General features: G+C 37.0%; 1 protein-coding gene across 10 annotated transcripts in view; it reads right to left on the bottom strand.

Moving 5' to 3' along the window:
• The window catches only part of ERICH1 (glutamate rich 1), a 90,512-nt gene that overhangs the window by 16,348 nt on the left and 51,587 nt on the right, over positions 1-22,577 (bottom strand). For 6 of the 10 annotated variants that reach the window (XR_014881578.1, XR_014881575.1, XR_014881572.1 and 3 more), the window contains exons 4-6: positions 15,503-15,880; positions 13,252-13,443; positions 9,427-9,608 (exon numbers count right to left, since the gene is read on the bottom strand). Coding sequence is in view for 2 of the 10 variants with exons in the window: in XM_085217940.1 (XP_085074066.1) it covers positions 9,535-9,608; positions 13,252-13,443; positions 15,503-15,880 (644 nt within the window). In the remaining 8 variants the exon portion in view is untranslated. Of the gene's footprint in view, positions 1-6; positions 990-2,716; positions 9,609-13,251; positions 13,444-15,502; positions 15,881-22,577 lie in introns of those variants that run through there. The other 4 variants (XR_014881576.1, XR_014881577.1, XM_085217940.1 and 1 more) reach the window with 4 other exon arrangements.

The raw sequence follows: 22,577 nt of genomic DNA, 5'->3' as shown, positions 1-22,577 counted from the left end.
CTAGAAACACAATAGTCAGCTTAGCATTTGTGTCCCAGGTGCACTGATAGGGACACTTGAAATATTGCTGGCTTGGCATTTAACTCTGATGGGTTTTTGCATATGCATGAGGGAACTGGATTGAAAGAATGGATGTTTCCAGGAGTTAAAGGACCTTTTGGAATCCTAAAATCTAACTCTGTTAGCACAGTCAGAATTTTGGAGCAGAAGGCTGCACGCTACCTGCTTGTATGCGAGAGGTTTCTACAGGTCAGATTCTGGTTGGGGCAATTAGATTTTGCTCAAATAAAGCTGTAGAAGATCATTCAGCAGCTTGATTCACATAATCAAAAGAAACCAGTGTATTGCGCTGAATGTCTCTTTTCTTTGTCTGTGTCTCGTTGTTGTTTTTCTTTTTTTCCTGTTTCTGTTACAAAACATTTCAGTTCTCTCTTCTGCGTTCTAACTGCAGGCACCTGCAGCTGGTGTAGGAGTGGTACTTCTAGTTACAAGTTGTTTTAAAATCCTTTTCCTTTCACGCTTAGTTCCTACGCTAATTGGATGTACTGTGACTTTGCTGGTTGCTGCGCTGTTATCCTGTTATTCCTCCTTTGTGTTTGTATCGTGCAGCTTTGGGGCCAGGCTGTCATACAGCCTTGACTAAAAGGGGCTGTGAGAGTGATGAACCACTGCACTCAAGTGGGAATCCCATAGGCAGCTTGGCCTCCTACAAAGATCCTCCTGAGAATCTGCTCCTGCTTACTTCTGTACTGTGACAGCTCTGGGCAGAGTAAATGGGGCTTCTCTATAACATTTCTAGCTCCAGCAGAAAATGTTAGCACAGCTTGCTTTTTGGTTCTTCATACCACCTGTCTCTCTTCTGCAGCTTGGCACTCCATGAGCAGCAGAAGTTGGGAGACTAAGCTGAAGTTAGATGAAGGTCTCTGATGAATCCTCACACTTGTGTCCAACAGTGGATCAGGGTGCAGATGTTTAGGTAGTAGCTAATACTGAGAGAGTTAATAGGTCAATGCTATATCCCTGGAAATCTGCTTACAGAACTGCTTATGTAAAAACTGCATAAAATCTGCACACCTCACTAGAAAACTGTGAATGCAACGTCCTATGCAAATTTCTAAGTCTCAAAACTATATTTTTCATTAGTAGTTAATGTGCTTATTGCAAGGAACTTTCTTAAATAGCCAGCTGGACGAACTGCAACACAACTGATAATACCACCATGAGATTGTCTTGTTGAACACAGAGAATACTGGAAATGTGGTGACAGAACTCAAGCTATAGATCACATTTTGCAGGAAAAGAAACGACTATGAATTTTCCTTTGATGTTTTTTTAAAAAAGGAATCTTTCAGAATAAACATTCTTAACTAACAAAAATGATTCCCTGTAGAGCAACAAATTCAAAATAAATATGTAAGACAAAGTTGAAAGGGTATTTACTGTGACTGCTTTTCAGTTTTTCTGCTTCCCCTTAAACATACTTTAATAACAAACATTTTTATAGTTTTTGTTGTTGTTGTTGTTTTTTGTGTGTCTATTGTTTGGCTTCCTATCCTTATCTAAAACAAATAATGCTTGTTCTTGCAGAAAACTTTGTGCTATTTAGGTTCCTAGGAAGTTACCTAATGTCATGTGTCTTTCTGATCAAGGGGAAAAAAGCATAAAAGACAATAAAGTGCAGATTAAATACATTAGAAATCATCTAGATGATCTCAGTACTCAATTTTCAAAAATAAGATAGAAACAGGGAGTCATTATGTTGTTTCTCTTTGGACCCCATAAAGAGTAAGACTAGATTCAGTAGTATTCAGCATTTTTATTAATGAACTATAAGAAAATGTATAATCATCGCTGTTAAGATTTGCAGATGACACCAGGGTTAGCAGAGAGCAGTTATTAATGAAAGCAGTACAGGCATGTGAAACAATCCATAATTTACTGACCCAGACACAGTAAAAGAATATTAATGTTAATACTGTCAAACAAAAGCTCAGACACTGAAGAACAAGGACAGAAGCAGGGACTATATGCTGGAAAGCTATAAATGTCAAGATTAACTATAGGTAATTGTATTGCATATAGTTCAACATGGTGTCTTTATACAATTCCATAGCAAAAAGCGGATATAAACAATGGTGTGAGTATGAAAGTGCTGAGATATTAAATGAAGTTTGTGTGCAGTCTGTGCACTCTTGTTCTCCAAAGGTGTAAAAAAAAAACAGTTTGAAGACTGTAGAAAATGCCTTAAGGCAAATAATTTAGAGAGAATTCTTAGGATACCAAGTAGGAGGGTGCACTGCAGCTTGATTATGGTGTTCAGATGCTTTCATAGACAGAAAATATTGGCTAGTGAAGGACTTCTTTAATCTAGTGAAGGAAAGCATACCAAGAACTAATGGTTTAAAGTTAAATCTAGTCAATCTGAAAAAAAAAATAATGCAAGTTTCTGACAGTGAGAGACTGAGCTCTGAAATAAATGACTGGAGAAGGGGCTAAGTCCTCATGTCTTTAAATCAAGCTTGTTTGTCTTGGAAGAAGACCTCAGAAAAAAACACCAAACCAACAAATTGTGCTTTTGTCAGTTTCAAGTTACTGGTCTTCACCCTGAAGTACAAGGAAAATTTATGACCTGATGTTTAGATGGAGTTATAGAGGATAATCTTTTGTCCTTTCCAGCCTTAACCTCCATGAATCTATCAATTTACTGAGTACAGAGAAAAAAAAAACTTCAGTGACTTTTACCATCTGTAGAACAATGTGATTCACAGCAGATTGCAAATCACCCAGTAATAAGTATATGTCAGAAACTATCAAGATGAATATATCCTTGCATTGCCTTCTAATTTAAAAGTTCAGAGTTATTTAATATTTTACAGATTAATTTTATACTGGGTAATTGAATTAACGTGAAAGGGTTAAGCAGACAGGCTAATGAAACACTGTGCCATGTACTTAGCTTAATGCGGTTGGAAAAATCAATGCACTTTGGTCTGTCAGTTAGCAATCAGAGATTTAATTGAATAACATGTCAAGTATTTTAACTGTTTATCAATGTAAATAGAATCCAGCACTATAGTAATGGTAATAGGCAAAGATGCTTTCCTTGAATTTAAATCAGATTTGAACATGACCTTCATTTTAAGCCCCTAACATGCCAGATTCAGATCAAACTAGCTATCATTACATCTACAAAGCTTGGTGACTACTTCTGAGAATCAACTCTATATTCACCACTGGTTCACTCCCTAAAACATAGGCAATGGGTAATCAGTTTGCTATAATTAGCAACTGTTATTTTGTTGTGCTTTTATGTTCACTTCCACTTTACTGTTGTTACTGGGAGGAGAACTAAATTACACACCAATCTTTTACTGAGCCTACATGGTAAGTGGTGAAGGCCACCTTATGCATGAATACATAAAGGGAAAAAGGGAATGAGGAAAAGCAGAAGCCTCTCCTCAGCACATTCCAAGTACAGATGTATGTTGCTCCTTACTCTTCTCCCTTTTACTATTCCTGGGCACTGGTTTCTCTGTAGAAGCAGCAAGAAAGGGAGATAAGACTCTGCCCAAGTTGAAGGAGCTTGTCACTACCAGAGCAGCACCTTGAATGATGATGTTTTGATAATGCAATGTGTACCTTCCTGTTTTTTTTCTCAGCTGCAACAATGCATTTGTTTTCAATAAGATCCAGATCCATAGGCAATGCAGATGTTTCCATCTGACCTACCTGTTTATGTTCTCAGTCAATCTGAAGACATAAATTAATTATCTTTGTACCACTGTCATCATCCTAAAACAGATATCTAGAAACAATCAGATATACAGGGCTGTACAGGGATCTATTTCATCTGAGCAATTATAAAGGTTCTCAGATGGTAATATTGACACTGCTGACATCAGAACTTAGGAGAAATGAATCCTGCCTCCAAACTTTCCTTAGTAAGTTACAGATGGATACTGCCCTAAAGGTAGAGGGTACTTTGTACCACTTTTAGTAGACAGACCATGTGTACAATAGAGGATTATTATATCTTTTTTAACCTTGCTTACAAAATCTTCTAGCACTTTCTTGATAACACTTTATCCTATGACATTACCCTAACACACTGCCACCTCAGATGTAACAGAGATTCATTGTGCTGGGTGCTTTACAAACTCACAATCATAGAATCATATCACAGAATCACAGAATGGCCTGGGTTGAAAAGGACCACAATGACCATCTAGTTCCAACCCCCCTGCTATGTGCAGGGCCACCAACCACCAGACCAGGCTGCCCAGAGCCACATCCAGCCTGGCCTTGAATGCCTGCAGGGATGGGGCATCCACAACCTCCTTGGGCAACGTGTTCCAGTGCGTCACCACCCTCTGGGTGAAAAACTTCCTCCTAATATCTAACCTAAACCTCCCCTATCTAAGTTGAAAACCATTCCCCCTTGTCCTATCACTATCCACCCTCATAAACAGCCGTACCCCCTCCTGTATAAATGCTCCCTTCAAGTACTGGAAGGCCACAATGAGGTCTCCCCAGATCCTTCTCTTCTCCAAGCTAAACAGGCCCAGTTCCCTCAACCTTTCTTCATAGGAGAGGTGCTCCAGCCCTCTGATCATAGTGGCCCTCCTCTGGACCTGTTCCAAGAGCTCTGTGTCCTTGTGCTGGGAGCCCCAGGTCTGGATGCAGTACTCCAGATGGGGCCTGAATCCCTGCATCAAATTGTTGTTTTTTTAAGAAAAAACAGATGAGAATATAGGCAGATTGATGTGAGAGTACAGAGACACATTAGTCAGCACAGCAGGCAGTTATCTTAGCACACTACTGACCTATCTGTTGCTGAGCTTTTGGGCAGCATTATGGCAAAGGAGAAGGAAGGGAAGAAGATAGAAAAATTACTCCGTAGAAATCGGTGGAGGGCACTGTGGGAAAAAGCACAAACATGTTGATCTGAAAATGTAGCAAATGGGTGACGAAAGCTAGTACCAGAGGCTGAGAGGATGGAGGTACCATCTGTGCACTGAGGACTGAGAAGACTGGCAAGATCTTGAAAAAGAAAGGCAGTCTTTAGTTAAGGCAACCTAAAGCAGCCTACAGTTGATGCAACAGAAAAAGAATTGAACCCAGATTCATTCCTTCTCTATTTATGTATGGTTCTCTTCAATCTTAGAGAACACTTTTTATTTTTCATTATATATCCTAAATTGAGATATAATAATGGAAAAGAAAACTACAGCTTGTTTATCTATTTTAAAAATACACACGGTTCATTAAAATGAACACAGACTATTAATTCCACAAACTTAAGCACTAAACTTGGAGAATGTCCTTATTAAAGCTCTATGTTTGGCCTTGACTGTGACTGTGTGACAATTTATATTGTTTTCAAATAATACATATAATATAAAGCTTTTCCTATGATCTTTAAATGTAGGAAATACACATAATACTTTTCAATCTCTGCTTTTTCTTGATATTTATGTAGTATGTTTTTCTCCCATGGCTTAGTTCATTATATTTGGCAGTTTAAAAAGATAAATCTTCTTCATCTAAGGAAAACATGTTTTAAAAATTGTGAAATATCCAGACATTATAATTACCCTATTAAAAAATTACATAGATACATAGATCAAGTAGTTAACAGTAAAGATAAATGAGCTACACAAACACATGCAATGCAGCCTCCTTAGGTGCAATCTAGAGCTGATGCAATCAACCACAAAATCTACTTAACAAGAAGCTGAGGGGCTTAAATATCAGCATTTTTTTTTTTCCAGTTTCAGTTTGCTGCTTTTTCATACTACTTTTTGTTGTTATACTTCATGCATAGAATGCTGTACAAATGTAACACACACCACTCTACTTCTGTGGACTGCACTTATGATATACCAGATATTTCATGATATACCAAAGTGAAATATGTTTTCTTTGGCCAAAGACAGCTTAACAATTCTCTGCGTTCACGCAGTCTCTCACAATTTTTTTCCATCCTTGTCTTTTTTGAAAGCCTTTCTTTTCGACATGTCATTTTAGAGTTTCAGCTCACAGAGCAAACCCCCCCTGCACTGGTGCAGAGGAGAAAAGCCAGCTGCCATAGAAGACACGTGAGGGAATTTATAACCCGACAGTTTTGTCAAGTATTATAAAAATACTGCACCATTTACGAAGCAGTAACAATCTACAGCATTAGAGACTGCTCCCCATATTACATATCCACAGAATAAAAGAATTAAGGATATATAGGCAATTTTGAGAATAGAACAGGTACTTATATACAGCAGTAATGGCTTCAGTCTCATATCCTTGCAGACAAGCACAGCACTGCTGCAGAGGCTCAAAACTACTTCAGCCTCTCTCGTCTCCCTTGTACGTGGAGCCTAGGGATGGGGCCAGCACCTACTTAGAGCTCATCTTCTCTTCCATCATGCTGCTGATCCTCCCTTGCTAAGTAATATTTAATTAGGTGAACAAGAAATTTAACTGTTGAATCCACATGCAGACTGCTTTCTAGTTGATCCCTAAACTTTTCATCCTCTTGGAGTCTATATTAATTCTTAAAACAGTACATAAAAGTTCTGTCTTCCCAGAATTTTGAAATATGCTTATAATACTGTATGTACAGTTCAGTCAGAAATTCTCTGATGCAAAGTTTGCTATAAAAATGCCTTGAAAATCCTACCATATTGCACATTCAATAGACTGAACAACATTCAAGAGGTAAAACTTAAGTCTGTCTCCTGTGTCATTGATAGGTTTAGCATGAAACCCAAAGTAATAAATGCTTCATCGGTATGCTGAAGGAGCCATGAAATGTAAAACACACAGTGCTCACTGATGAATATTCATTTAATTTTTTCAGTTTTCGTATTCCAGATGAATAGGTAATAACCCTGTTCAATTAAGCAATAAAAAGTATAGGGAGAATCAATATCACATCTAGAGAAGAAACAAAGAAAAGTGACCAGGCATTAAAACTGTGGTGTGTGAAAAATCTTTGACTGCAAATAGGGTGGTAAACATGGAACCAAAATTCCTCTGCAATTTTTAGCATATTGCCTAACTGGTATTATTATAGGATAAGTAATGTTTCTTTCACTTTTAAACTATATCTTTCTGCTGGATACTTTCACAAACTGCTCCAAAGTCCTTCTGCATCTTATGGTTTATCATGACATTGTTTGGTGTGCTTGTTTCAGAAACAAGTACACTCTTGTGTGATCATGTTTATCTACAGTGACAATCTACAATCTATCTTCTTGAATTTGGTCCAATTTTCCAAACCTTCACGCATCTCAGATTTTACTTTAACCTCCACTCTTTCTAATCTCTTTTAGTGTAATAGTGATAGGTTTGATACATATAAGATTCAGCTCATATTTCAGGTCATTTACAAAGACATCAGATATCACTGCCTCTAACTTGCTATGCTCTGAAACATTTCCCACACTTGCTTTATTAGGACCAGTTGATGTCTGCACAAAATATAAGGCTCTTAAAGCAGCTGAAGTAAAAAGAAAAAAGAGAGACCGAAAACAATCTTTTCCTCATTATTGCCTGATTCAAGGAAAGGACATTTCTGAGCTAAGAAATTTTATTCACATTCTGGGATTGGACTATTGACCGTACAAAACATTTCTGATTAGCAAAGATACCCAGGTCTGCTGCTCTGTATGCAGCTATTTAAAATTCAGCTTAATTCATAGAATTTTTTAATAGTATTAGAAATGGCCAAGCATAGAAACAGAAACAATAATGAAAAATTCCAAAATTGTGTTATATTAAGGATGGCATTCCACTATTAAACTCTTTCACTTCTTTAAAAGGTCCTAGTCATAATGGAGACCATAATAAAATTATGGTCTTAGCATAACAAAGTGGCCCAATCTGATGTAAGCTACTTTTGTAGGTTATGTAAGTAATAGGAAAGCAAAATAATACTTCAGCCCAGAAGCTGTGGTCAAGAGACCATTAGCCAAATTTAATTAATATATTTTTCCACCTAGAAGATCAAAATAATATGTGTTTCCTCATTATCAAGAATCTTCCAGTCCATGACTAACCATTAACCCCTAGCACTGTGTGTCATTAATACTAGAAAGGCCATAAATACATAGGAAGCAAACGAAGCACAGCCCCATCTAAAATCAGTATGTGCAGGGGCTTGTGTGCACTGACAAGTTCTTCCAGTATTCTCCATTGTAAGCAAGAACCAAGGAAGTCTCTTCAATCTCTCTTCTAGCTGGCTTGGGCAGTAGCAGCCCTTTTCTTGACATACATGTGTTAAAATAATAAAACAACAGATCCATGACCATACATTAATATGTCGTTGCTAATGTTACATGGCCAATCTGTAAGGGTGTGTGGAATGTGAGAGTATTTGCTTCATTCGCATTATCAGATCAAGGACCTTTTCACTTCAAAGGGAATCACGAGTAACAGAGAAAGCAGTAAACAAAATCCACAGCAAGTAATAACTGAGATTATAACAAGGACTAAAGCTCCCTAGTCACTAATTGATGGTCCATTAAGAAACTATAGGCATAGCTTTGGATATCACCAATCTGGACTTCATAACTAATAAAAAGGAAGAAACAAGTTCAACAGAATTATGGATACTTGAAGGGGCCAGTGGGACTATGCATAATTTATTAAGAAATGTTTAGGAGAAAGGCTGAAAGACAGAAAAAGGGCAAACTGGGGAGGAACACAGGACACAGTAAGGAGGAAGAACAAAGGGGACCAGCCATGTGTAAGCAGCCACAAGTCCACTCACTTATCTAACTTAGACTCAGCCTGATCACCACAGTCAATCCCATTTTCTAATTAAATCCTTTTTTAACTATCTTTCTGTGTAAATCTCAATCTTGACACCCTGTGAGTGCTGCAAATTCTAGATACCCTCCACTGCAGAGAGTAGAGCAAGTGAGTTAAGAACCATCAGCAGGTGACAGACTTGGGGTGACATCAGTCTCCACGTCCGTGCTGACAGCAAGCCCACCAAACTAACACAATGGGCAACAGTTATTCTAAAACTGCAGTCAAAACTCTTGTATAATTCCAAAGAGTACCTACATGATGTAGATATAGAAATTTATCTACTTCCATAATTTATAAGTTTATTCATAAAAAATACAGTTCTCGGGTACATTTTTCCTTAAATTTATATATAAAAATACATTTCTGTTTTTCAAGTACTTCCAGAAAGAAACTATCAATTTATAAACATAAAAATTACTATATTTCTTGAACAAAATACTTGATACAAATTGAAACAGTTTTAGATAAGGCTCTTATCCCAAAATGAAATACATATACTCATCCAGATGGAGATTCAGGCCACATAGCTTATGTATAGTCTTGATCAATAACACAGATCATACCTAGCTGTACCCTGCTTTTGGAGTTTGTAAAAATAAAAAATAATTCATTTACCTGAAGATGTAGAATGTATATTGGCATTGCTCTTTCTGAATAATTGCTACTTGACTAAGTGCTTGTATATTAAATTTTAACCCTGCACATATGGACATAAGCAAGGCTTTATTTCCTGTTCCTTGTAGGAAGTATATCTGTAATCCAGTAGTGAAACAGAGTAATGATGAACTTGGTATGATCTGAAACAAAGAAAAAATCATTCTATCAGAGAAAAATCATTCTATGATTCTATGAAAAATATTTCTCCTGTAACATTTTTATGATATTTCTGAACATTAAAGAAAAAGAGTTGTGTGAACATCTATTTTCATTTCATATTATCATTTCTGTAAAAACCATACAGACACTTGAGATTGAAGGCTAATACATATGAATTCCTAGATCAACAGGAACATTTTCTTATAGGATGTCAGTTATTTGTATGAGATACAATTTTGGTTTATATATTTGAGTGTCTTTTTATTATGGTTCATTATTTCAGAAGAAATGAGATTTAAATGACATGATCATCTGGGTAAGGCTAAAAGAGTGCAATCGTTTCCATTTCTTTCTGCAGAGTAACTTCACAAAGTTTGAGCTGAAAATGAGAATTTTTGCATTAAATCACATAAAGACTACTGTATTAAAGCCCTAAAATTTCTGTCTTAATTCAAGGATTGTCTATTTAACTTTATTTCTTTTTTTATGATAGGGATTTCTATGTTGCTTATCACATAACATCACATTCAAGATTATTTTATAATGTTATGTTAATACAGCTTTCACATTTAATTTCCTTTTCTTTGAATGTGCATTCAAAAAAAAGAAGTTAATTTAGTCATTTCAGGGCCTCTGTGTATCCAGCCTGCTTATTGTTGGCACACAGTAATTCCATTACTTCTGATGTGCAAAATGTACCTCTCACACAAAGGAGACATATATATAAAGGACAACTCTCCAAAAAAAGACAGTTAAAAGAAGTTTCTAGCTCATCTCTGAGTGATAATTTCCCAGGCAACGAGGGAAGAATATATTTGAAACTTGATACTAACCAGCAAAGGGAGAATGTTAATAGATAACAGAATAAACTTGATGAGTAAAACCTGAATAAGTTTGTAAATTAGGAGATAATCACATTTTTTTTTAAATTAGGTGATCACCTACACTTTAATAATTGATGTGAAATAAGAATTATGTAGCTCTCATTTCAACCAGTTTCTAACCAGCAAATGGAGCATCACTTCCATTTGCATCTCTTTGCTTTTGCACACTGTACTGTGAAGAACCTTGAAGACAACTGGCTGCCTTCTACAAAGGGCTACCAACTTACTGATTTAGACCTGCAAAGCTCCCATTGCTAGAAATGTGTGCCTATTTCAGTTCTAAACATTCTCTTCCCTACGTTCATAGAAGACCGAAGAGTATTTTTTTGTTAAAGGCTACAAAATAAATGGAAATACCAATAGGACTTTTTTTGTTTTAAACCTGAACAGTGACACTTCAGACAACCATTTTCAAACAAAACTTGTTGATCAGCCTCAATTTTAAATGATCACTGATGGACAAAGTAATTATTCAGATGCTACGCAGTCTCCCATTTATGAGATGATGACAACTGGACAGATCAACCAGTAACTCTTAATCACAGAGGTTCTTGCTCTTTTCTAGCAAGGAATAACCTTTCCTTCTAGGACATCAAATCCCAGTGAAGTTAAACAAAATCGGAAAAAAGGGCAAAGGAATCATACCAGCTTGTAAAAAAAAAGCAAGATTTCTAATATAGAGACATTCTTCTTAAAAAGTCATATTCTGCATTTCTATAACAAGTACTTGAATCCACTGAGACAACAAATCTTTATAATTGTGACTTTTATCATCTGCTCATCGGGAAAGAAATCTAAAATGTTAAAAACTGTGCAAAACTGCCTATTATTGTGTCAAAGATAGGGAAAATAAATGTATAATTAAATGTCTAATTCAAGGAAAAATTTCAGAGCATTATATTCTCATTCACTGAAATTCCTCAATTACTAACTGCTAAACTTGGCTGAGCCGAATTAATATTTAGCAGGTGTTTAATTATCCTTTAATAATTCATAACAATATCATAGAATTGTGGAATCACAGAATGGTTTGGGTTGGAAGGGACCTTTAAGGTCATCTAGTTCCAACCCCCTGCTACAGGCAGGGACACCTCCCACCAGACCACGTTGCTCAAAGCCCATCCAGCCTGGCCTTGAATGTTTCCAGGGTAGGAGCATTCACAGCCTCTCAGGGCAACCTGTTCCAGTGTCTCTCCACCCTCACAGTAAAGAATTTCTTCCTAATACCTAGTCTAAATCTACCCTCTTCCAGTATAAAGTCATGTCCCCTCATCCTGTCAATACTTGCCCTTATAAAAAGCCTCTACCCAGCTTTCCTGTAGGCCTTTCTGGTACCAGAAGGCTGCTATAAAGTCAGCCCGAGGCCTTCTCCAGGCTGACGAGACCCAAATCTCTCAGCCTGTCCCCTCAGGGGAGGTGCTCCAGCCTTCTGATCATCTTTGTGGCCCTCCTCTGGACCTGCTCCAACAACTCTACGTCCCTCTTGTGTTGGGGACCCCAAAACTGGATGCAGTACTCCAGGTGGGGTCTCATGAGAGCAGAGGGGCGGAATCACCTCCCTCGACCTGCTGGTCACGCTTCTCTTGATGCAACTCAGAATATAGTTGGCTTTCTGGGCTGCAAGTGTGCATCGCCACCTCATGTTGACTCTTTCATCAATCAACACCCCCAAATTCCTCTCCTCAGGGCTACTCTCCAGCCATTCTCAGCCTGTATTTGTGCTTGGGAGTTCCCTATGTATCTTTTTCTTACATTGCTGTACCTCATGGATATCAAATCAACTAAGTTGCAGTACTGTGAACCTGGCACAAGATCAGAATTGAGCCCAGAGTGACAGGAGTCACTGGCAGAAAAATCAACTGAAAAGTAAACAGTTCCAAGTTGTATCAATAAAAATAAAAATTAATTAAAAAGAAAAAAAACCACATACTGAAAAAAAAACCAAAACACTTCAGCAAATTGTTTTCTGTTTTTTTTAAGTGACAAATACAGATATCTGAAAACTACAGCAATTCTATGGATTTGATTCTTATTTGCTTCATTTTCTCTTTTCAATTTGATATTTTTGTTATAGAAAAGGAAACAAGGGCAGCTTGCCTAGAGACTGCAAAACTAGCAGAATTCCTGCTATCTTCTGCAGAATTTGGGTAAGGCCCGTGAGGAATATCCTGATTGTGGTCACTTCAACAGTTCACTTGTATTTAATCAATAGAAGCTGATTTAGGTCATTTAATAAGGGGAGAATTACCATTACCACTATTCCTGCTGAGTCTTGCTTAGTTTGCAAATGTGTATTACATCTGACAAGATCATCTGACAAGAATTAAGATCATAAAATCTAGGCCCGTAATTAATTCTTGAACCAAATTCTTGAATGCAGGAAGGATTTTGTTCCATACATACCTGGACATTTTGTATCTATTAGCACCCTGAGGGCTGCCATAAGCCTTTTTTTATATCTTAATGAGTCTGTATTTAATGTAAAGAAAGTTCTTTAAGAACCTTAATCATCTTGCACTCTGCAACTACTGCAGAATATGGAAAGTTTCATAACCAAACAAGAAATATGGGGAATTGTTACATTTTCTGTGGGATTGATCTTTTCAAATCTTGCCTAAGCGTAGGTTTACTAGTATACAATTATTTACTGCTTTGTAACACAAAAATCTGTGACAAATCTGAATTTTAGTCCACACAAAAAAAGAACATCAGTGAACGATCATGAGTCAATAGTACATACCAGGAGGCATCACGGAATGTTCTTGGAATTGTTTCAAAGCATCCTTCAGTCTGTCAATATCCTGCAGCAATATAAGGGATTTCATCTGATGTAGAAGAGTTAGATCTGAAGAGGACATGTTGCGAGATTCAAGACACTGTAAAAGCCCGTGAGCAGCTGAATTTACAGTAGAATCTGTGCATTTTGATTTATCTGGAAAAACATTGGGAAAACAATAAGAGTATTCAACAAGCACAGAGAATTTTTGCAGATGGCATCTTCCTTTTTACTACAACTTACAACCAAATATCACGTACTAAACAGCTCTATTTTTAATTAATTATTTAAACAATTATAAAAGGGGAAACTGTAACAAGGAGAATAGAATTCATCATGACACAAAAGCAAGAGAAATTTAAATTTGGTATGAGAAAAGTATGATGTAGAGAGTAAACTGTTGCCAAAGTCTTTGGTTCTTACATACTTCACATAAAAATGCTTTTTTTTTTTTTTAAACCAGCAAACCAAGTTACGAGAGTAGGCTTTTCCTGACTCATCTTTCTGATTTAAGTACAAGGACTGTAACCCAATGTAACCATTTGAAAATGCTGCTAAACACAATGGTTTCCAATTTTATCTAAAAAAATTGATAATGTTAAAGTCACTCAACTGGATAAGGCAAAGAGCATAATGGAAGATCAATATTTATATTAAGACTCACTTAGTAAGAAAGTTAGTCACACTGACTTATGGATGAGATGTCTTACCTGCACACATTTTGTTAAACAGACAGAACTGCACGTTTTCTGTCAGTTCTGCAGAACTGACCAGTTTTCTGTTCTTGGACACATATTAATAACAAAATGGTTAACTGAGTTTGCAGTTTTACTCAGTCTGGAATTACACTACTGCACATGCAAATAGTGCAGGCTACATTTACTTAGCCATACAATAAAGTCATAAAATTCTGATTTCTGATGATGGAAGTACATTAGCTAGAAAGTAGGATGGTTTTCAAATACTAGACGTCGCATGAAGACTTGACACAGCAGAAATATTTTAACAGTAAGCAAAGAAAATTCTATGCATAAATCTTGAGAAAAAAATTAGCATGAAATCCCTCGTGTCATCCTAACAGGGCTTTTAAAGTAATTCAGTAGTCAAAAGATGAATTTTATGGGAGTAGGGTTGACAGCTTTAACTTAAGGTGGGTCATACAGGTAGGTAAGCTGTTTAATATTCTTCATGTAGTTCCACAAAGACAGCCAAGGCCATGTACTTGGGAAATATTTTCACTGCTTTTTTTTTCAGTTTTAAAAACATTTATAATTTTAAAGCTATGTTCTGAGCTGAGCAGCTTAAGAACACAGTACCTTACCTTTGTGAAAACACACTTACTTCTAGAAGATACCAACAGAATCTGGTGTAAGTACATATAATTATGATACCTATCATTAAAACATCATTATTTCTGGAAAACATTTATGACACCATACAAAGCATCATACACAAAACTTCTTCAGAGGGCAAGAGAAGAAACACATTTAGCTACAACAGTAAGAACTTCCCGGATTTTTGTGGCCAAAGTGGACGTACAATAGGATGTTAGGGATCATAACTACGTAATCCTATCTAAAGTGCTACAGGAAGTGCATTAAACATCAGTTGACATTCATCTTTTTCACAACTACTTTAAGGAAAAGTGAAAATACACTATGAAAATATGAAAACAAATTCCCAACGCCAATAGTACCAACAGTATCTTCCTCTTTCCTCTTGAATGCAATCTGTCTAGATTTCATTATAAATTAGAAACAAACCTCCTCCTGGGAAGGAGAGCTTTTTGAAAAGTAGGTTGGATTGGAGACAGTGAGCATGAAAGCAGTTTAGAACAGCAATTATTGCCTTCATCTGAGTGTTTCCAAAAGCAACTGCTGGATGTTTGCTTTCAGAGAAAAGAAGAATTTGGTCCATGTTAACCACTACACTTACTCCGAACATGCTGGAATATTTTAAAAATGAGAAAGAAATATTATGTGCATTTTCAAATACAGAGAAACAAAGCAATTAGGACTACGGTTTTTCATGTTGATACGGATGTTTTCTTGTACACACCACAAAGTGGGACAAATGCTAATTATCTGCATGACTTATGAGCTCAAAAGATACACTCCTCTAGTAGACTTGGCCCATTCTACGGTAATAAGAAGTGCACATCTATTTTCCTCACATGGCAATATTCACAGAAGAAAAAGGAGAAAGTAATACATACTGTCAGCAAAATAAATTTGCTGTGTTGCCTGCAAGAAATCCAGAATGCTATCTGCCTTTTCATCTGTGTCTTTTAAGGCTGCTGCTCCTTCTCTGTTGCTTTTGTCAGGCTGATATGTAAAATCCACACCGGTAGTTTTAGTTAGCAAGCCAGCTGCTCTCATTTTTTCTTTCTGTCGCTTCTTTTTCATTTTTCTCCTTTTGTTTTTGCTGATTTTGGAGCTGTCTATCTGCTGCAGCTGTAAATTATCTTGAACAAGAGTCTCCTGCATTCCAGATTCTACTTGTTCTCCATGTAAAACATTAGAATCTTGTAAACTGTTCTTTAGTTTCTTTCTTCGAATGCGTTTTCTCTTGGTTTGTACTCCATGTTCCTCCTCTGCAGATTCAAATACGAAATGATACTTGTAAATAAAATTTGTAATAAGCACTTTGGAACTGCATAAAATGATACACTACTCCTTTCAAATTTTGGGACATCTGAGTGTCTCTAACTTTACTTTTACGATTAGAATGCCTTTGAGTTCTACAATGTCAAAGCCAACTTCTGTGAATGCATTAAAAAAAGCTCTTCTCCCTTTTACTTTCAATGAAGACTGTATTCTCCTTTGTGCTACGTATTTTAGAATATATTACACATAATATGGTTCTGCACAGACAGTAAAGCCAAAAGAAGCATCAGGGCCAAAACCAATGTGTGCAGGCTGGGGAGAATGGGATAAGGAGCTCTCCTCAGAGGTCCACACTACCAGCTACTAGACTTGACCAAGAATGCAAGAAAGCAAAGTAATTCACAACGAAGGACTGATGCATCCCTCCATGACAGTACGGTGCTTTAAAAACATCAGACATCTGTTTCTGATTCTTCTACTTTCTTCTCCTTAAACATCATTGTTCTTTGGGGTATCATACTGCTAGCTCGCCTTTGGATATCATCTTTCTAGAGAAAGCATGCAGGGCATCAGTGACCTTGGCAAGTACTCTGTGTTCCTTTAACAGCCTGCCTTGGTTCTGCCATTCCCTTGCTACACTGTAATTTCCTTATAAGCTAATTCTTCAAAAGGTTCAAACATCAAGGGAAAGAAGTCCCTCCTGCTCTCCAAGACGGCTTTCATGTTTCTTTATTCATATCTTATCACTGTACACAAAACTAGACCTCTGAATTTCTGACCCTGACCTCATTTCTGACCCTGAACTGACTTGCTCCCACACAAGTTCACTTCTGAATGCAAGCCTTCCTGGCACTAGCAAAGGAAGCCTGCCAGAATCCATCCTCCTTTTGACTGCACTGCTGCTGAAATCTGTATTCAAGTCTATAATAATTTCCTATGTAATTAACTAAAATTCCCTCTTCCATAGTCTAACAAAATGCTCACACATTTAATCACGGAGCCCTGAATACCAGTGTTCCTCTAATGCTCTGCCATTATAAGTTAAGCCATTTATCCTTCCCTTAACCTCTACCTGCACATTTCTAAATTCCTCTCATCACACCAAGCCCAATTACCTGATTTTATGCAATTCTCTCTAGAATCTTTGCTTGTCTAATGCCAGAGTGATCCAGCAGAGACATCTGGAGCCCAAATTATGTTTCCAACTGATCTGCGTGGTATCCTGAGCTGCCTCTGACATCCCCAGAGCATTTGGCTTTCTCATCACTCCTCCCCCTCCAGTCTTTGCCTCTATTTTCTCCATAGATAGAGGCCTTCTCTTTCATTTCTGTTTCTTTTTCTGTCTTGAACTCTGTCAGCTCTGAGCCACTTTCTCTCTTTAAATATCACTACAAGACTTTTAGTTCTTTAGCTGACTGATGACTCACCACAAAGCAATTTTCTATACTTTCTATGAAGAAGGCTGCATAAAAATAAATTTGCTGTATTGTAATTGAACGGCACAGCATGTTAAAGACATACCAAACATCACCTCATATCCACAGCGTGGAATGTTTTGCATGCATGGTATTTGAGCAAAATATCTTTATACATGATTTGGGCATATGGGATATGGGAAAAAGAATGTCTATGTGGTCCCGTAGGAATAAAATAGCAGAACTGAAGGCAGATATGAATGGTGAAAGATAATATAAACAAAACATCAGTGTTTCATCTCAAGATCTTAATTTGGAATTTCATGGGAGTACTTGTGTTATAATAGGTGAATTCCACTATAAACACAGTTCCTTAAAATTTCTCAGCCCCCTGTTAACCTGAACACACTGTTTGCTAATACAGCTACTCTAATTTGGGCTCTCATCAAAGTGGTACAACACGTTTTTATGCATCCAAGAATCCCTAAATCACAGCAAAACTATGGCATGTTGTGTAGTTAAGCGCTCTCAATTGATTTTAAGCCACCTGAAAGAAAAATGGTGCACAAGGGAAAACAGGGCTTAAGATAATTTTGTTCCAAATCCAGAAGTTTCCTTATCTGTGACAGATCAGAACAGCACAAGGTCTGAAGAGAGCAGGTGAAAGTGTCAAAATGCAGATTTATTGTAGCATTCCTATATACCAGTGTTATTAAGATTACCTGATTAAAAGGAAATTAGAACTGGACTGAGCTTCCTCCAACACAAGAAACAAATAAAACTCAAGACATTACCAAGTTCCCTTCACCTTTTTATCATTTTTTCTCACATATTATAACAACTTACCAGTAAGACTGAAATTTTGCTCTGATTATTCCAGTTTTCCCCCCTTGACAACCCCTGCCTGATGTACGGAACTAGTCATGGTTTGACACCAGCAAGAAATGAAATTAGATGCTGAGAAATGCAAAGCAATGTACACAAATTGATTAATTTGGACAACTCACTGCAATGGTCACAGTGAACTGTTCTCAATATGGGAAAAGCAAAACAAAAACCAGATCTACGGGAAGCTCAACGAAAACATATGTTCAGTGGGTATCAGTGATCAAATCAGCAAACACCTTGTATGCGTACCAAAGAAACAGGATGGAAAATAACAACAACATTACGAAGCTATTACATAAATCTGCTATACTCCTCAAGCTTGATAGATTTTATTTCTTAGCACAGTTCCAGCACAAGGTGTTGTCAGAAAAGAACATGACTCTCATAGAAGCTATCAGAGACATGCCAAAAAGATATGTATTACTTGACTGAAACAAAGATTAATAAAATGGGCTCTATTTCTGCCTCCTCATGCAAGAACATGGTGACATCTAATTAATCTGAGCAGTTTCACAAGCAAATAGAAAAAGTAAACACCTGTTTTCTGAACAATACAGTTAACTTATTAAATTGACAAGCGTGCAGTAAGCACAGAAGCCAAGAGATTAAAGGGATTCAAGAAGTGGTTGTTTATTCAGGCAGCAAGGCTACTTGATTACAACAGTTATGCTAATACATAAATAGGAGTTGTAGAAGAAATATAAACCATAATGTTTAAGTCACATCCCACAGAGTGATATTAAATAAAATGTTCAGTGGAAGACACCTTGCATAACTTGAGCTGTCTAAAAAGTATGTACTTAGTGCATACTTAGATCTATGCTCCCTCTAATAAATCAGAGGCCAGAATTTTCTTAAAGCAATTTGCCTCATCCTAAACCACCTGCAATGGAAAAGCACCCCGATGGTCTTCACCATCTCTATCTCCCTCCCTCTCTTAACTACAGAGGAAATGCAGACAGTGAATTTGTATTAGATATTTCCAACAATTGAGAAGAATTAGTCTCTTTTACAAAAATTGGCAATACGGAAAAAGATTCTTCTTTACGAGAGCCCCGGAGTCTGGCTCTGATTTTTTATTAATTAACAAAATCCACTGTCCTGTGCACACAAACTTTTGATTGATTCTCAGCATTTCAAACCAGCAGGAATTTCAAAAATTTCAGTAGATATCAACCTGGCTGCAATAATTTTTCACATGGACTGAAGAGGCTTATTATGTCACAGTGTCACTGTAAGAAAAATGTGTCATGTATACTAACTACATAAGCAGACTTAATGACAAGTTAGATCATAGAATCATAGAATGATAGAAGGCTTGGGTTAGAAGGAACCTCAAGGATCATGAATCTCCAACTCCCCCACCACAGGGCTGCCAATCTCCACATTTAATACTAGACCAGGAGCCAGGGCCCCATCCAACCAGGCCCTGAACACCTCTAAATGAATATAGATACTTAACTAACACAGAAAGAAACACCAGCTTTTGACCATACAAACTATACTCACAACCTTGTCCCAAACCTACAAGATTCTTCTCTCTCTGTACCTACCACCTGTCACCTCTCTCCCTCCTGTTACCCCTCTTTGCTCCACATGCAACTTAGTTTATCACATAATCTAATTATCCAGAAGCAATTGCCTTCAATCTGTTTAGCCTGGACTTGCTGTCCTCTGTCTGACTGAGCAAAGTAGCTTCCAGATAGAATGTTCCTGAGCATTTTTCAGCTATGGTAATTTCTTTTAGCCTTAAATAAGCCTTAATAGGAACACTCTTCAGGATCTGTTAGGAATTTAATTTTTTTTCCCCTGACTGGATTATTTTTAGCCTCTCTTGATGTAGTTTACCGTGCAGATGCACAGTCACACTAGTCTGACTGACAGAGTGATGTAAAAGTGGTAATGAATAGCCTGAAAAAAAGGCAAAAGATAAATAATTTATTAACAACTAATTTTATGTGGCCTAAAACATAAAAAAATCTTCTCCATGGAAATCTCATGTCTCCTTAACATAACATGGGCACAGCTCCATCAATGAAGACTTGCAGATAGTTTATAAAAACTACTTACTGCATTTTGACAATGAAAAGTTCACATCCAGCTTGTATCTTCGGGGAAAAAAAAAAAAAGCATATAACATAAATAACAGTTTACATTACAACTTTGAATTTGCTGACTTTATTTATTAATCTCTATTATACTAGGGAGTTATTTTATGTAATTTATCAGCAGCTGGAGACACAAAGAGATTAAATTCCATAAAGTAAGAGTAAACTACCTCTGCTGCCTCTGTCTCCCACTCCCACTAACCATGACTATGAACACATTGCTCGCAACTACATGATTGAAAAGAGCTTCAAGTCCAGCTGTATTTTTCAAGTGCCTTCACACAACAACAGAGGAAAACATCCAGGGAAAGCATCACGTAAAACAATGAAAGCAGGGAGACTATTTATTCAAGTGTCTGCAAGTCTAAGAAAGGTATGGAAAGTTTCACAGCATGCCAAACTCTATGTACCCGAAAACAAACTGATGATGGTAAGGATTTTTAAGGATTCCTAAGTATTGGAACTTTCCTTTAGAACAGCACAGCCCAAAGAAAAAGAAGATAAAGCAGCCTGAGGAAAAGACAGTCAAAGAACATCCTCTGAGCTCCTCTATAATGCACTCATCATAACTCAAGTACAGTAGCTGGCTCTCCTGCTCAAGGACCAACTCCCACAGTATGCTTTCCAGACCTTGTTCATAGTAGTTCTGTTCTTTTGCTGAGATGAAACAGGACATGAGTCTCTCTCTCTCCTGGTATTTCATCTAATTTAAACTTTTTTTTTTTTTCTCTCTGATATACCAGATGCATTTTCCATGTATCAAGCAGTCAATGCAGAATAATTTCATTTTGGTTTAGAATCTTGAAAGAGAAAAAAAAAAGTTATTTTTCATGCAAATTAAAATATCAGCAGGCTATAATTTGACTATGATCGAAAAACTTTGGTTAACAAATGCAACAAAATACAACGTTCATTATACAAAGAGCAATACTGAAAAGATCTCAGGAGCACAAGACTGCACATAAATATTTTCAGTCTCTTTTTTGGGGAGTGCAGTAATTTCATCTGATAATTTGAATCAGAAAAAAACCCACTTCTCATGCTCTTAGTGATGATCTTCAGCATTTTTGCTGCTGTTGAATTGGTAAATGCTGCACATCTCTTGCAACCCTACACATAGCAAGGGGATTGAAACTAGATGATTATGGTCCTTTTCAACCCAGGCCATTCTATATGCTGCTTATCACAACTGGGTGCTACCTTCCTGATTTCAGGCAAATTCAGTTAACAATGATGACAACAATAAGTAAAGGCATATACCACACAGTGCGTTTCTACCATGAATATTTACCTGGCTCTATACACAGGCAACTTATTCATAAACTCTAGCAAACTCCTGCTTTTTATACTAATAATTCCCACAATTTTTTTTATTTTTTTATTTTTATTTTTTGACTGCAAACAAGTACTGACATTTTCACAGTTATTTTTCACACTGCAAAATCTGACTCCTGCTTGGTACAGCCAACTCAGTGACAGGTGAACTCGACTGTTTTTCCCCAACTGTATCACTTGACAACTACCTGGGTTTCACCTGCTATTTTTGACAAGCCAATCTATTTGTAATGACACTGTAACCAACTCTTGTCATTACCACAGTTAATATCTGTGTATCAACAAGAAACCTGACCTCCCAAGTCACTCTTTTTTACCTGATCAGCTATTATTGAACATAAGTTTTGACCTCCCTCTACATTGATGTGTGCTGCTATTGGTCCAGTTACCAATTCTGGGACTTTTCCTTTTTACGCTACGTCTCAAAAACCTTTGGAAATTTAAGGAAAGCATATCAGCTGTACCACCCGTAACCACATATTTCCTGACTCTTCAAAGAAATCCAGGATGTTTGCAATTCCCTTTTTGCAAAATTCATGTTATCTTTCCCACATAATTCACAGCTCTTCAGGCACCATGAATCTTATTTTGCATTATAATTTGTGCTAAGCTGCCTAAGGCCAACACCACAATAACAAGCTTGCAGTTCCCTGGATGGTTTAAGAACTGTTTTTAAAAACTGGCATCACAGTATCCATCCTCAAAGTCTTTGATAACAAGGGAATTTTGAGTAAGTGGTTATGCATTAGTGCCAGCTATTTGGTCTTTCGTTTTCTTGAATTCTTTTAGATTTTTTAAGTGAATCAAGTCTGATACTGGTGATCTTATTTTACCACTATTTTTGTTCCATGATCACTAAATCACACGCACTTTGAAAAATCTCAATAAAGAATCTCCCTTTGCCTGCCTTGCTGAGTTTTGACATTTAAATATCTGAA

The sequence above is a fragment of the Meleagris gallopavo genome, chromosome 2 (genome assembly GCF_905368555.1).
Source record: "Meleagris gallopavo chromosome 2, MGAL_WU_HG_1.1, whole genome shotgun sequence".
Lineage (NCBI taxonomy): Eukaryota > Metazoa > Chordata > Aves > Galliformes > Phasianidae > Meleagris > Meleagris gallopavo.
Note: the sequence above shows the minus strand (reverse complement) of the source record. Positions and strands in the feature narration are given on the sequence as shown.